The sequence below is a fragment of the Carcharodon carcharias genome, chromosome 8 (assembly GCF_017639515.1).
Source record: "Carcharodon carcharias isolate sCarCar2 chromosome 8, sCarCar2.pri, whole genome shotgun sequence".
NCBI lineage: Eukaryota > Metazoa > Chordata > Chondrichthyes > Lamniformes > Lamnidae > Carcharodon > Carcharodon carcharias.
Genome location: NC_054474.1, coordinates 87,645,415 through 87,661,561, shown reverse-complemented (window position 1 = coordinate 87,661,561; position 16,147 = coordinate 87,645,415). Strand labels below are relative to the sequence as shown.

The 16,147-nt window shown below is 41.6% G+C and overlaps 1 protein-coding gene and 1 long non-coding RNA gene across 11 annotated transcripts in view; one reads left to right on the top strand and one right to left on the bottom strand.

The window, feature by feature from the left end:
• Positions 1-16,147, bottom strand: part of LOC121281137 (janus kinase and microtubule-interacting protein 2-like) — a 294,067-nt gene that overhangs the window by 82,514 nt on the left and 195,406 nt on the right. For all 6 annotated transcript variants that reach the window (XR_005943821.1, XM_041193858.1, XM_041193856.1 and 3 more), the window contains one exon: positions 4,391-4,519. Coding sequence is in view for 5 of the 6 variants with exons in the window: in XM_041193858.1 (XP_041049792.1) it covers positions 4,391-4,519 (129 nt within the window). In the remaining variant the exon portion in view is untranslated. The remainder of the gene's footprint in view (positions 1-4,390; positions 4,520-16,147) is intronic.
• LOC121281139 overlaps positions 1-16,147 on the top strand; it is a 66,205-nt gene that overhangs the window by 3,293 nt on the left and 46,765 nt on the right. For all 5 annotated transcript variants that reach the window (XR_005943825.1, XR_005943824.1, XR_005943823.1 and 2 more), the window contains exons 2-3: positions 4,415-4,536; positions 8,919-9,013. This is a non-coding gene — a long non-coding RNA (uncharacterized LOC121281139). The remainder of the gene's footprint in view (positions 1-4,414; positions 4,537-8,918; positions 9,014-16,147) is intronic.

The window sequence follows — 16,147 nt, the reverse complement described above, 5'->3', positions numbered from 1 at the left end:
GTCACATGAGGGGACGTCAGGAAAATTTTTTCTACCCTTCAAAAAATTTTCATAACTTCCACCGATCTCCCTGAGGCACTTTGCTCAGGGAATCCAGATCTCCCCCCCTGCCACACCACCCGCACAAGGAGCGCACAGCGCTTCTGAACAGATGCCACGTTGGGCGGGCCTTAATTGGCCCGCCCATGTAAAATGGCGGTGCACCCCCAGCCGGGGCACCAATCAGGAACCCGCTCGCCTGTGCCCACTCCCACATATCCCCACCCCCCAATGGTGGGAAAATGCTGCCCATGGTAAATATGGGGGAGGTTTGGAATGTAAGGTAAAAGGACTTTTGCATTTTTAAATAAACCAGACTAGATTGTTTTCAAAGGATGGGTGAAATGTGTCACCTAGCCAGGTGAACTTTAGAAATAGTGGGCAAAATTTTGCCATCAGCGAGCAGGGGGCAGGGCTCGCTCGCCGACATATAAAATGCCGCAGGATGACATCGGGCGGAACCCCCCGACGTCAATGCGCCCCATTTAAATTTTCAAGAAGGCAGGGGTGCAGCGAAATCTGCTGTGTGCCCGCTGATCTGTCAATGGCCATTGAGGCCATTGACAGGATCATTTAAACAATGAAAGGACCTGCCCGCCCAACCTTAAGGTTAGCAGGCAAGCCAGGAGCCCCAGCAACAACTAGATAAAACATGAAACCTCATCCACCGGCGGGATGAGGTTTCATGCAGTGTTCTAAAAAGTTTAATAAAGTTTTGCTGTAATTTATGAACATGTCCCATCTCATGTGACATTATCACATGAGGGGGACATGTTAGGGAATTTTTTTTGCTATTTTTAATAAAATGACAGTGATCTCCCTGAGGCAGCACTTAGCCTAAGGGGGATGTGCACTCGTTCGTGCGCATGCGCGAAAGAGCGCACTCTTGCTTTTGGGGAATCCCCCCGCCCGCACAGGGAGCACATAGCGCTTCCCGCTGGACATCAGGCCTTAATTGGCCTGCCCATGTAAAATGGCAGTGGGGCCCTCTTCTCAGGTGGGGATCATCTCACTGCCCACTGGAGATTTTGTTGGGCCTGCCTGCCCAGCAGGCAGAAAATTCTGCCCAGTATGTTTATTTTTTTCCAAAGATTACTCGTAAAACTTAGTGCTATGAGAGGTTCTTATTATCAAGAAGATAAAGTCTAAAGATAGTGAAACAATGGGAATTTTAATTCAAAGGGGAAAATATGTATAAAGGAGCGAAGGCTGTGTGTAAGGGGAGGCATTTGAGGATTTAACAAGTGTGAAAAGCCTTCAGCATCTATGCCTCAAGCTGCTGTTTTCTCAGGCCTGAAGTTAAGAAAACTCACTTTGAATTCGACTTGTTCAGTGTACCATGTTTCTTTGCCTGGATCTTTTAAAATCTGTGTGTCTTACTGTTGCCTTACCGAAAGTGTAACTGGGAGTTAAATTGGCTAGGGGATCTAGAAGTTACCATAGTAGTAATTTGTAGATCTATGTCTGTATTTAAAATCGTTTCTCCTATTAATAAATGTTTAATTTAGTTTTGTAAAAACCTATAAGACTTGGTGGTCTTATTACTACTGAATTCAAGGCATGCATCTCAAAATTTATACAAACTACAAAACAAGTTGTGGCAGTTGTTTCAAGTTTCCCTTTGGGATTTGAACAACTCAATGTTTACCATCAGCTGTACCATAAGAAACTGCAGTCACTGTTGTAAAGAAGGGGAACATGGCAACCAATATTCACAAAGCGAGATCTCATAAACAATGAAATAAATTGACAGATAATCTGTTTTTAAAGGTGTTGGTTGGAGGATAAATACTGGCTAGGACATTGTATGAAATCACCCCTACTTTCCTGACTGGTACTATATTTTCATTTAAATCTGCCTGAGACAGCAGCTGGAGACTTTGTCAAACATCTCATCTGAAACATGGCACCTCCAAAGATGCAGCACTCTCTCAGTACTGCATTGAAGCATTAGCCATGATAATGTGTACAAGACTCTTGTGGGACTTGAACCCACAACCTTCAGACTCAAAGACAAAGTTGTTCTTACTGAGCCTGACTCCCTGTTTAATTTTCAACTTCTGAAAAGGCTTCTCACTATATGCAGAATATGTTTAAATGATAGGGGAGTCTGAATTTGTGTAAAGATGGTGAGCTTTTTCTGTACTTAAAGACTATCTCAGAGAATGTTGCAGTTCTTCAGCGAGTTTATTTTCATACTCATAATTGATCATTTATTATGCTTATTATCAGGTTACCATTAAATATTGTGATGTCAATAGCCTGGTGATACCATAGCATAAGCAGTAATTGTATCATTACTGACATTCTCCATTGGTTTGGACTAATATCCAATAGCCAGCAAGTTTTCTTTTAGGGCAGAATTCTCCATTTGGCGAGCGGGGGTGTGGCCTGCTCGCTGACACGTAAAATGACGCGCAGTGATATCAGGCATGCATCCCGATGTCACCGTGCGTCATTTAGATTGTCAGTTCCGCGGGCATGCAGCCGAGTCAGTTGCGCACCCGCCGAACTGTCAAAGGCCTATTAAGGCCATTTAAATAGTCATTAACTCAATTAAATGAGCTGCCTGTCCAACTTTAAAGTTAAGGGGCAGGCAAAGAGCCCAGGGGGCCATCGCATTTTTCATGAAACCTCATCCACGGGTGGGATGACGTTTCATGAAGGGTTTTAAAATGTAATAAAAAATTTTACATTCAATCTTTGACATGTCCCAGCTCATGTGCAAGTGTCACATGAGGGAACATGTTTCAAAAGTGTTTTCCTTCCTTTATTTAAACCTACACATATCAAATGGGTCTCCCTGAGGCTTCTCCGTGCCTCAGGGAGATCTCTGCGCTCTTTCGCGTACCTGCGCGAAAAGAGCACAGGGAACCACGCAAGGAATCCCCCCGCCCGCACAGGGAGCGCACAGCACTTCTGGGCATGCATCACGATGGGCAGGCCTTAATTGGTCCGCCCACATAAAATGGTGGCACATCCCCGAACAGGGGCACCAATCGGGTTCGTGCCCCTGCACAACCCCCCAGACAGGGGGAAATATTTTCCCTTAGTTGCTATGTTAAATTTAAAAATTGACTTTTGGTAAAAATATAATGATCATGCATTTTTTTTTAAACTTAAGAGAAACATTACAAGAGTGTTAATGCCTACTTTATTATTATAACATTATTTACATAGTGCCTTATCATGTCTCTCAGTTTGTACTAAAACACCCCTCATACAATGAATTACTTTGAATTTCATTCTCTTTTGCTAAGCAGTACGAACGTGGAGCAATTTTTGTGCACAGCAAAGTCCCATTATAGCAGCAATGCACTGCAGGAATTCATCAAGGCTCCTTCGACAGCACCTTCCAAACCTACAAGGACAGCAGATAGATGGGAACAGCACCACCTGGAAGTTCCCTCCAAGTCACTCACCATTCTAACTCGGAAATGTATCGCCGTTCCTTCACAGTCGTTGGGTCAAAATCCTCAAACTCCCATCCTAACAGCACTGTGGGTGTACCCACACTGCATGGACTGCAATGGTTCAAGAAAGCAGCTCACCCACTACCCTCAAGGGCAACTAGGAACGAGCAATAAATGCTGGCCCAGCCAGTGAAGCCCACATTCCGTGAATGAATAAAAAATAATCATAACTTGACTGATCAGTTAATCTAATTTTGATGCTGTTGTCTGAGGGAAGAACATTCAATCTCCCTTCTATTCTTCAAATAGTGTCATGGGATCTTCATTGTTTACAAACAGGCAGACGAGGTTTTAGTTTACAACCACAACTTGCATTAATATAACACATTTAATGCAGTAATATGTTCCACATTAAACACTTCAGCCAAAGAATGGTGTCTCTGACAGCACAGCACGCCATCACTACATTGAACCATCAGTCAAGATTACGAGCCTGAAGCCTGGAGTGGGGTTGAATGCACAACCTTCAAATTTGAAGGAAAAGGAATTGTCAACTGAACCAAGTTGACACAAGATCAAGCCTCCCCAGGTAACGTATAACATGCCCAGATGCAGAGTAAAACTCCCTTGGCTCTGCTTCAAACACACAAGACTACTTTCTTTCATACCAGTGTGGCGTTTTTCTATTTCCCACATCAACTATCCTGTGACCTCTATGAGGAGGACTGTCAACTTAGGTATGCTTCTGTGCTGTGTAGGAACTGGAGTGGGACTGACCCTTCAATCAGCCTGAGCAGCATTTCATTCCACAATCTGACATGTTTGTTGCAGGGGTGAAGACCAGTGCTTACCACAATATTATACATTTTCAAAGAGCTATATTACCAATTCAGCATTTTAACCATACTGGTTATCTTAACCTATTATTTAATAATCACCTTTGCCTCCCGTTCTGCGTCTAGGATACCTCCCGTCTGCTCCTGAAGTAGTGCATAAGCCCTCTGGAGTGCTTGATATTCCCTCGTTAATTGTCTGAAACGGAGCTCAGATTCTTCAGCTGCCAGACTCTTATTGTGAACAAAAAGTGAGTTAACCTCTTGCACATGATGACCTTTAAACTCAAATGCATATTGGAAAAAATCAGTTAAAGGAAGTAAACATTTTGCATTTTACACTAATAACATAGACCGGGTGCTTCATGCACAATATTCCTTATATTCTGTTTATCCTGGGATTCCCCCATATTTTAGGAAGATAAAATCAGTACCAGTCTATTTATGCTTCTATTCTATCATAGAATCTCAGAATGATTCAGCACAAGAGGCCATTCAGTCCATCATGCTGTGCCATCTCTTTGAAAGAACTATCTACTTTGTTCCATTTCCCTCCTCATTGCCTCTTGATCTGTGGGTATTTTCTATACCTGTAAATAATTATAAAATACTTGTAATTATTTATCTAATCGTCTTTTGAAAGTTACTGAAAGCTACTCCCACTTCTAAGAAAAGTGCGAGGAGGCGGGTGCCAGCCCATCACTTACAATCCTAAAATTCCCAGCCCCCAGGCCTCAAAAGCTGCCTTCCACGGGACTGGGAAAATTCCAGCTGCTGTGTACAAAATGATTCCTCAAGTCACCTTCGGTTCTTTACTAATCAACTTAAATCCAAGTCTTCTGGTTACCGACCCTTCTGCCGCTGGAAGCATATCTCCTTAGTTACATGTGCATTTCTAATGGCATTCTGGATTTGCCCTGTTACCTTCAAAGTTTGTGTACACTTACCCCGAGGTCTCTCTGTTTATGTACCCCCTCCAAAACTGTACCATTTCATTTATATTGTCTCTCCTCATTCTCCTGCCAAAAATAAATTACCTCACACTTCTTTGCATTAAACTTCATCTGCCATGTATCTACCCATTTCTAGGGCTGAATCTTTTGCCTGTTGGGTGGGCAGGCGGGGGAGGATTCCCCAAAAACGAGGGTGCACTCTTTCACGCATGCACACGAAACAGCGTACATCTCCCTGAGACTAAGTGCTGCCTCAGGGAGTTCGCTGAAAGGATTTCAAACTTTAAAAATAGAAAAATAAAAAAAATCATTAACATGTCCCCCTCATGTGAAAATGTCACACGAGATGGGACATGTTAATAAATTGCACAAAAACTTTAATAAACTTTTTTAAAACCGACATGAAACCTCATCCCGCCAGTGGATGAGGTTTCATGTTTCTTCAGAAGCCCTCCAGGTCTCCTTGCCTGCCCGCCAATCTTAAGGTTGGGCGGGCAGGGCCTTTAATTGTTTTAATTATCCCGTCAATGGCCTCAATTGGCCATTGACAGGTCGGCAGGCGGACAGCTGATCTGGCTGTGCCCTCCGCCTTCCTGAAAATTTAAATGGGGCGGGATGACGTCAGGGATTCCCCCCAACGTCATCCCGCATCATTTTTACTTCAGCGAACGGGCCCTGCCTCCTTCTCACCGACGAAAGAATTCAGCCTCTAGAGTCTGTCTTTATCCTCCTCAAGTTTGTTACTATCCTCTTCAGCGTTTCCAACTTTCAAGCAAACTTTGAAATTATGCCCTGCATGACCATGTCCAAATTATTAATATGCATCATAAAGAGCAATGGTCTTAACATCAACACTGTATAATCCCCTCCAATCTGTAAACACCATTTTATTATTAAAAGCAAAAAACTGCGGACGCTGGAAATCCGACACAAAAACAAAAATACCTGGAAAAACGCAGTAGGTCTGACAGCATCTGCGGAGAGGAACACACCCAACGTTTCGAGTCCGTATGACTCTTCACCAGAACCATTTTATTGTTTTTTGTTTTCCTTCCCTCAGTCAATTTTGCATCCATGTTGCCTCTGTTCCATTAATTTAGGGGCTTGAGTCTTGCCTACAAGTCTATTATGTGGTACTTTGTCAAATATCTTTTGTAAGTCCATATACACAATACTGACTACATCACCATCATCAATACTCTTCAGTACTTCATCAAAGAACCAAATCAATTTGGTAAAATAGCTTGGACTTTAAAATATCTGTGCTGACTTTCATTTATTTACAAGTGTCAATTAGTTTTGCCACTGACTATTCTATCTAAATGTTTCCTCACCACTGTCATTAGGCTGATCAGTCTGTAAATGCTGGGTATATCCCTCTCCTTTTTTCAAACAGCGCTATAACATTTGCAAATCTCCAGCCCCTTAATTAAAGAGATTTTGACCCTGTTTCTCTCAGTAACCTAGGATGCATTCCAACCAGACAAGATGACTTTTCTACTTTGTGTACTGCACTCTATCTATTTTTAGCCTAACAATATTGCTATTTCACTCTTATTTACTGCTATATTGGCAGTATTCTCTTCTCCACTGAAGACAGATGCTGCAAAAAATTCATTTAGTGTCTCAGCCGTATGCCCTCTGCTTCCACAATGTAGGGCTGGAATTTACATGCCTTCGCTGGGTGTGTTTTCAGTGGGGGGGCACGTAAAATAGGGCAAGTGCCCAGTCCACCACTTTCCCACCCATCCTGAACTCATCCCTATAGCACGGGAGGTGGGCATGTGCCAAAATCAGCAGCCCACCCATCATATGTAAATAAGAATTTAAAGGTCTGTTGAGTTTGTTAACAAGCCAAATGATCTTGATAATATGCTGCCCACGCCATAATATGGTTGGCGTGGGCAGGCGGGTGGGAGTGGGCAACTCTTTTTTTAAAAATTTTTTTAATGGGTAGGAAGGAAGGGGAGGGGACTATCTTTGGAGGGTCCCCTTTGCGCATCAGGTGAAGCCTCCCCTAAGATAGTAACCCCCTTCCTTCCTACCTTCTCTCCAAAAGTCACCATCTCCAACCTTTTGGCCCCCTCCCTAAGCTGGCCAAACCCTCCCCGTCCAATACCCCAGACTTACTTCACTCTGGCATTGATTGGGCCTTCTTCTTGAGACTGGTTGCAGTCCCAGCAGCAGCCACTACTGAGCTCTTGGCACGGTCAGGATTGCTGGAGCTGCCAGCCAATCCAATTATCTGGCAGCTCCCAAGGGTATGACCTCCACCTCAGTTAGGGGGGCGGATGTCCTACTGTTAGCCAATTTAGCCCACCCACAGTGTATTATGGAGCGAGTCGGCTTCCAGTTGATTTTCCTTCTGGGTTGGGGGTGCGGAGGGGGGAGTCATCCACCTCCCCATCATAGAATGCAGCCTATAATTTCATTTTTGTTCCTAAATCTGCCATATTCCTTTCATTTTTACTATTTATATATTCATAAAAGACATTTGGGTTTCTTTTATGCTAGCTACTTTCTGGATTCAGCTTGGTTCTCTATAATATTATGAACCATACATTTGTCATAAGTCTCCTTTTACAGTTTCATTTTAATCATCCAGAAAGCTTCAGCTTTGGATACCCCTCCTTTGTTTTGGGAATGTGTCTTCTCTGTATCTTAATTCCTCTTTGCAGATCACCCATTGTTCAGTTCCTGTTATGCCTGTCAATTTTTGATTCCAATCCACCTAGGACTGATTTCTCTTTAGCTCACTGAAACGAGCTAACCTCACATCAAATATTTTATGCTAGAATACTCCTTGATCTTTTCTATAACTATATCCTGAACCTGATGATATTATGATCACTGTTCCCTAAATGAAACATGCTCGCCTCACTTCATATATTATATAACAGGATATTTTTGGTACTTCATGTTTCAGAATAGCATGCTGCATGAAAATCAAGATTATCTCAGTCATCCTGCTTTTCTTCAAGGTAGTTTAAAGGTTACTGAATGTACACTTCATCATTAGAAACCTCTCTCCCTTCTCCCCATTCTAATTTAATTAAAATGATTTAAAACTTTTTACTAATTCATTCTTAAGATGTGAACATTGCTGTTAAGGCTGGAATTTATTCAAAAAGGTAGTGACATTTAAAAGGCCAGTTATGAGTCCAGCACATCATTGTGGAGCTGGAATCAAGTCTTGGTCAGTTTAAGTAAGGATGGCAGATTTTCTTCCCTAAAGGACATGAGTGAACCAATTGGCTTTTTACAGCAGTCCAATAGCTTCATAGGCAAAACATAAACAGAATTACCTGGAAAAACTCAGCAGGTTTGGCAGCATCGGCGGAGAAGAAAAGAGTTGACGTTTCGAGTCCTCATGACCCTATGAGGACTCGAAACGTCAACTCTTTTCTTCTCTGCCAATGCTGCCAGACCTGCTGAGTTTTTCCAGATAATTCTGTCTTTGTTTTGGATTTCCAGCATCCGCAATTTTTTGTTTTTGGCTTCATAGGCATATTGGGTAGGATTTAAACTCAGGTTCTCTAGTTTATCAGTTCAAGTCTCCAGGTTGCTGGTCAAGTAGCATAACTACTACACTACCAAATCCATTTGTTCATCCTATATTATGTTCAGTTTTGATGAGATGCTCTATGCCCTGATAGTTAAATGATCTAATCTCTCCACAGATTCTGACTGACTGCAATTGCTGTTTCACTTTCTCAGGTCATAGAAATGTCAGCCTGTAAAGCCTGATGTGGAACTATTTGTATAAAAGTAATTGGTAAGAATAACCCCTTCCATCTCCACCCCGTTCTTATTATATACAACATCTGCAACAACATCTACTGGCAATGGGTTGGGATGGTAATAATGCATGAAAATGGGGTGAATTCATTCTGGAGACACCAATTTGCAGACATTTTGGAGGAAATGTTCTCGGTCTCATGAAAGTCTGCAAGGAAGATACAAGGATATAAAAGGGGAAGGCTGAAAACCTAACAAAATCACAAAAATCAGCCATCCGACAGCTTCCCAGAAGGAAAACATAGCCTGAGATTATTTAACTTATTAGGCAATGTACAGGCCTGAGACTGTCTAAGTGATTCGCTTATGTGTGGATTTATTTGCAGAGTTAACATAATGAGCGAGCTATCTACTAAGTCCAGAGATAAGCTGCCTTGCTTCCTACGTTTGTATCTTGCTGTCCATTTGCAGATGGCAAATAAATAATGTAAACTCATCCAGGCCATTCCCTTAAGCACATACAATCACAGAGAGCTCTGGAAAAGAAAAACTGCAAGGTGACAAAAAGATTTCCTATTGAGATGTTGAATATATATAAACATGCTGCATAGATTCATTATTTCAGGTGTTCAAAGTGTGATAAGATATATGGCAATAACTGATGATTTATGACATGGTAATGTTGATTCCCACCTTTAGATAGGAGTCCATCAGCTCTATAACTAATAGTTAATGAAGACAGTGACAGCAGATGGGGCACAAACCTGTGATTAATAAGAGAACAAAAGGATGTAGGGAAGATAACACTGCCTGGCTGGTGGGAAACTGGGAATGACTATTCTATTCCTGCCCATAAAATAAATAGCTGGTGCAGCATTTATCTGAAAGTCTGAAATGTGTCTCTTTGGAAAATGAATACTTCTTTTCAATTCTATTTATTCTATTTGAGTATGCGTGCATATTTAAACAGTGAAGATCAGAAGAAGAAGAGCTGAGGTGCCTGTGGCATTTAATACTATCGTATTGATTGAGATTCTGCATGTCCTGGACATATGTGTCATTGGCTACTCAAATTAAGCAGCAAACAATATTTGACTAATTTCAGAAGAATAATGTACTCAGAATGATGGGAAATCAGAGGAAGCAGGGAAATATTGCAATCTGATATGAGATAGGGCAAAGGTCAACAGTCAGCAAGGAAAATAAAGGGCTGAGGAAGATGACACTCCAGTTTGGCCCAATTAGAATCAACTGCCCACAATACTTTCATAGTCTAAGCTTTATCATTGAAATAGAACAGCAAAGGTTACGTCCACTTTAGATCCTATTTACATCCTCAGTAAGGCTCAAGTGTTCATATCCGTATTTTAATAATGCAAAACCATTAGCAATATTACAATATTGCAAACACAGCTACTGTCTTCACAGTTTTCAATCAATAGGCAGAAGAATAATTTGTATTTTTATTGCACTTTTCATCACCTCAGGATGTCCCAAAGCATTTTAAACCTTCAGTATTTACCAGGGAAATAGAACATGAGGACATGACATTGGATGATAAGATGAACAATGAAATAAGTGCAATAAAGTAGGGATGTATTGAATAAACTAATCAACCTCAAAAAGAGGATAAAACCCCTGCTCCAAGTGGATTGCAACAATGCAATTTAAAAGAATCTAGAGAAAAGACAGGAGAGGCATTACTTACATATTTAACAATTCCTTAGGAAAAGCTGCAATGCCAGAGTACTGATGAATAGCTAACGGAGTATCTATATTTAAGAAGGGGGAGAAGAACATGCCCAGGGAATTACAAACATACGATTAGGAGCACAAGTAGGCCATTCAGCCCCTCGAGCCTGCTCCACCATTCAATAAGATCGTGGCTGATCTATTTGTGTTTTGAGTTCAACTTTCCCATCTATCCCGATAACCTTTATTTCTTTTGCCTATCAAGAAACTTTCTAACCCTGCCTTAAAAATATTCATTTCAACATCCATTTCCACTACCTTCCAAAGCCGCAAAACCCTCAGAAAGAAATTCTCCTAATCTTTGTCCTATAAGGGCTACCCATAATTTTAAAGCAGTGCCCCTAGATCTGGACTTACCCACAAGAGAAAACATCCTTTCGATGTCCACCTTATCAATACCGTTCAGGATCTTATATATTTTAATCAAGTCACCCCTCACCCTTCTAAACTCCAGTGGAAACAAGCCCAGCCTGTCCAACCCATCCTCATAAAACTACCTGCTTATTTCAGGTATCAATCTAGTAAACCTCCTCTGAACCACCTCCAATGCACTTACATCCTGCCTTAAATAAGGAGACCAAAAACTTCACACAGCATTTGAGATGCAGTCTCACCAATGCCCTATATAACTGAAGCATAACATCCTTATTTTTATGTTCAATTCCTCTCATAATAAAGGATAGCATTCCATTAGCCTTCTTAATTACTTGCTATATCTGCATTCTAATTTTTTGTGACTCATGCACGAGAACACCTAGGTCCCTCTGCAGCTTGGAATTCTGCAGTCGTTTTCCAGTTAAGTAATATCCTGCTTTTTTATTCTTCTTGCCAAAGTGAGCAACTTCATGTTTTCCCACGTTATATCCCATCTGCCAATTATAAACCAGTCAGCTCAACTTCAGTGGTAGGAAAAATAATGAAATCCTTATTAAAAGGTAATCCTAAAAGAATAGAAGAACATCTACAAACAAAAAATAAAATAATGAATAGTCAGCAAGGATTCAAAAGGGAAAATCCTACTTGGTCAAACTTATTGTTTTTTTTTAAGGAGGTAACAGGGAGAGTAGACGGTGAGAACACATCAAATGTCATTTATCTGGACTTTCAAAACACCTTCAATGAAGTGCCCCATAATAGACTAATGAATAAGATCAGAGAATGCAGAGTTAGGGAACAAGTGACAGAATGGATTGCTAGTTGGCTTCAAGACAAAACGCAGGAAGTGGGAGTAAAGGATCATTATTCAGAGTGGCAGAAGATGGGAAATGGTGTTCCAAAAAGATCAGTTCACAATTTACATTAATGTTTTAGACTTTGAAATCAAAATCCCATTTCTAAATTTGCAGAGGCCGCCAAATTGGGGGGCATGGGATGGCGTAGGTGGTTGGTCAGTACTGAGGAGGACTGCAACAAATTATAGGAAGACATTAATAAACTTGCAGAATCAGCAGATAATCGGTAAATGAAGTTCAACACAGGTAAATGTGGGGTAGTTCATTTTGCTAGAAAGAATAGCGAGGTCACGTATTACCTGGAGGGTCCAAATTTAGGTGGAGTGGAGGAACAAAAGGATCTTGGAGTATAAATGCATCAATTATTACACCAAAAGTTGAGCCACAGGTTAGCAAGGGCATAAAAAGCAAACCAAGCAATAGGGTTTATTTTTAGAAGAATTGAATTGAAAAGTAGGGAATTTATGCTGAACTTGTACCAAACTTTGGTAAGCTAACACTTCAGAATACTGTACAGCATGCAGTTTGTTTGCCATATTATAAAAAGGATATAGAGGCACTGGAGAGGGTGCAGAGAAGATTTATAAAGATAATACCAGAAATGTGTGGGGATACATCTCAGGAAAAGGATGAACAGGCTGGGTCTCTTTTCTCCTGAGAAAGGCGGCTAAAGGATATCCTAATAGAGAGGTGTTTAAAATTATGAAAGGATTTGATAGAGTGGATAGAGAGAGAATATTTCCATTTGTGAGGAAGAGCATAACTAGAGGCCATCATTATAAGATAATCATCAAGAAATCCAATAGGGAATTCAGAAGAAACTTCTTTACCCAAAGAACGGTGAGAACATGGAACTTCCAACCACAGGGAGTGGTTGTAGTGAATAACAATGCATTTAAGAGACGGCTAGACAACAATATGAGCAAGAAGGGAATCGAGGGTTGAGGTTTAGATGAGGTTCAGCAAGAGCAGGCTTGAGTGAATCATAAACACTGGCATGGACTGGTAATGCCAAATCACCTGTTTCTGTGCCTTATATCCTATGTAAACATACGTAAGTACTTTTTGAAGTGTAGCCACTGTTGCAATGTATGAAATACGACAGCTAATTTGCACAGCAACATCCCTTAAACAGCAATGAAATAAAATAACCAGAGCATTTGTTCTGGTAATGGCGTTTGAGGGATAAACGTTGACCAGGACACAGGACACACTATTCTTCAAATAGTGTCGTGGAATCTTTTACATCTAGTTGAGGTGCAGATGGGACAGTGGTTTAACATCTCAGCCAAAAGTAGAATGGCAGTTCAAGAAGCAATGGCATTTCCAGTTCATGCACATGTCAAAGCATTTCAGCATGGACCTGAAAATCACTTCTGTCTTCCCTATATAATGGTGAGCAGTCAGGATAATGCAGTGCTCCTCAAACATAGCAAGCATTTTATAGCTGGTAAAGTGGCGGGCAGGGTGACTTAATTAGGCGGGAGCTGAAATTTCACTTTTCAGATGGCGGGCTCAAACTTACAGGAGAACTCAACAACGTGTTTGTGGCAGATCGGGTCTCACATGGTGGGTTCTTACTTATAATACATGTGCATGCCATGAATACTCATTATATTAAAGCTTTTTGTAATTATGTCCAACCTTCATGATGAAGTCAGCAACACACGAGAATTGCTTAGCACCTGGTTCACATCTGTTTAAAGGCGGTATGTAACAAATGGCTTTGTGTTGAGGTTAGCAGTTTTCCTTGTTGAGCTCTGAAGCACATGAGAGGGGAGCAAGAGGATGGCAGCTCATCTGGAGACTCAGGACCGGCAAAAGTGAGGCAGTGGTGGTGGGAGAGGGGTGATGTGGAGTGAAGTCGGGGCGAGGAGGAGGAAAGTGGGAAGGGCCTATTGTCCTGGGTGTGGTGCGGACTCTGGGTGGGGTCAGTACTGACCACATGTGTGTCCATCTCAGGGTGATGGCTGGCAGAGTCCTTACAGGACTTTGAGTTCACCTGCAACATTTCAATTATCCCTGTTGAGTGTAATCTCAGACAATGTCCTTTACAGTGCAGAGAAGGAGGAACGTCAACTGAGCCTGCAAGTTCAAACATGTTCTACAGAGGGGTGAGTACAACACTGGATACTAACATGAACATTCAATAAAGAGTGAATGCAAAAACGTAACAGTGGGCCAAATCTTCCGGTCTCCGAATCGTCAAAGACTGGATGACTGAATGTATGACTGAAGATGTGCGTCAGGAACCTGTGGAAGTCCTGATGCACGAACCTACGTGGGAATTTCCCGAGAAGTTTAAGCTTCCAATTGGCAATTCCCCTGCTCCCCTGGGAGTCCCTGCAAATGTCTCCGGCTGGCTTTGCAGGATGGTGGAATAGCCCTCTTGTATAACCATGGTTCAGTGGCTGATAGAACTGAAACTGTTGCTCCTGTATCTAATTTAAAGTGTGCCCTGTGAGCACCTACACTCCAATAGTTTCCTCTTACTTCTATAATCTCTGCTAAGAAAAGAACCTCAATATCTTGTGAATCTTCAACATTATGACATGTTTCCTTTTAAAACTTTTTTCTTTTCGAGTATCCTGCCCATTTTTTCTACTGCAACATACTGCCTGAAAATGCCCCATCTTTCTGCAGCAATTCCCATGTCCATGCCTTTTTCTTCTGCACCAGCAACAGCTAGTATTGGCTGCTGCCATTAATTGCTTTCCACGTGTCTCCTTGTCTCTATTTTCTCTTTTTCATGTCTGACGAATTCAACTGTTTCTGTAACTTTACAATTTGATCTCTCTCTCTCTCTGTCTCTCTCTCTCTCTTATTACTGATCAGTTCTGTGCCAAGCTTCTTGGGACTACAAGTTATCTGATAATGCATCACCCATTACTCCAGCAATGATTCTGTCATGAATCAGTCCCTCTTTCAGGTTACTTTCACAATCTTCTGCTAATTGGTACAAATCATTAATAAATGCGTCAATGCTTTCCCTGTGTCTCTGGGTACATTTATTGAACTTTATACGTTCCACAATGATGTTCTTGCGGCGGCTTAAAGGAGAAAAGTGAGATCGAGAGATTTAGAGAGGGAATTCCAGAGTGTAGGGCCCGGGCAACTGAAGGCACTGCCATCAATGGTGGAGAAATGAAAATCGGGAATGCTCAAGAGGGCAGAATTGGAGGAGTGCAGATATCTTGGAGGGTTGTAGGCTAGAGAAGGTTTAAAAGTTAGGGATGGGAAAGGTCAGCTTACTCCTTGTCCCATACTCCCTGTACTCTGCCACTGATTATGATTCACTGATGCAGCCATTATGCTCCTGTCCTATGAATCTTCCTCCCCAGCTCATGCTGTCTCATCACCTCTTTGTCAAAACCTTTCTTTACATTCCCTTCCTCTCCACCTCTATTCTCCCTTTTTCCATTACTTGATGTCCATTGTGTCTCCTTAAAGCAGTATGAGATGGCTTCCTAGACATGAGGAACCACCATAGAAAAATAAGTAAGGCGACTTAATAACATTATTCTGAACCTTTCTCCCCAAACACAAATAAAAAAAGTGCTTTACTTGTAAATGCCAAGCAGTAAAACTGTAGGTGGAATTAACAGCTAACAGGAATGTGTGTCATACTGTGATCTCTACCTTCTGTTCAATTCTGCAGCAAAGAGATAAAGAGAAAGAGCAAGTTAGGGAAGGCGGGAAAGAGTGACAGAGAGACAGAGGGTGGAAGTGGGTGGGTGAGGGAGAGAAGAGAAAGAGAAGATAGAGGGTAGGTGTGAGGAAGAGGGGGAATAAGGGAAGGGAAAGGAGAAAGGGAAATAGGGAATGACAGGGAAGAAGAGGGGGAGGGGTTCCCATTTTAGCTCCAAGTAGTTATTGTAAGCTTACAATTTTTTCAGTTCTAATTTTTTGAAGGTCTATTTCTCAGTCTTCAATAATACCATATTAAAATCAGCTCCTGGGAAAGACATTTCTGCTTTCAGTGCCTGGGACTGACCCCGTTCAGTACTGTTTAAGATTGGCTCAAATCCAAACAAGTCTGGCTGACTGTGGCTGCATCAGTGATTGTTTAATCTTTTTTCACATTGACAAGGGCACCACTAAAGATAGGGCAGCAATCAATACACAGGATTGTATAAAATACACAGGAGCATTACAACCCAGTTGAAGAAAGCACACTCTTTTCCACT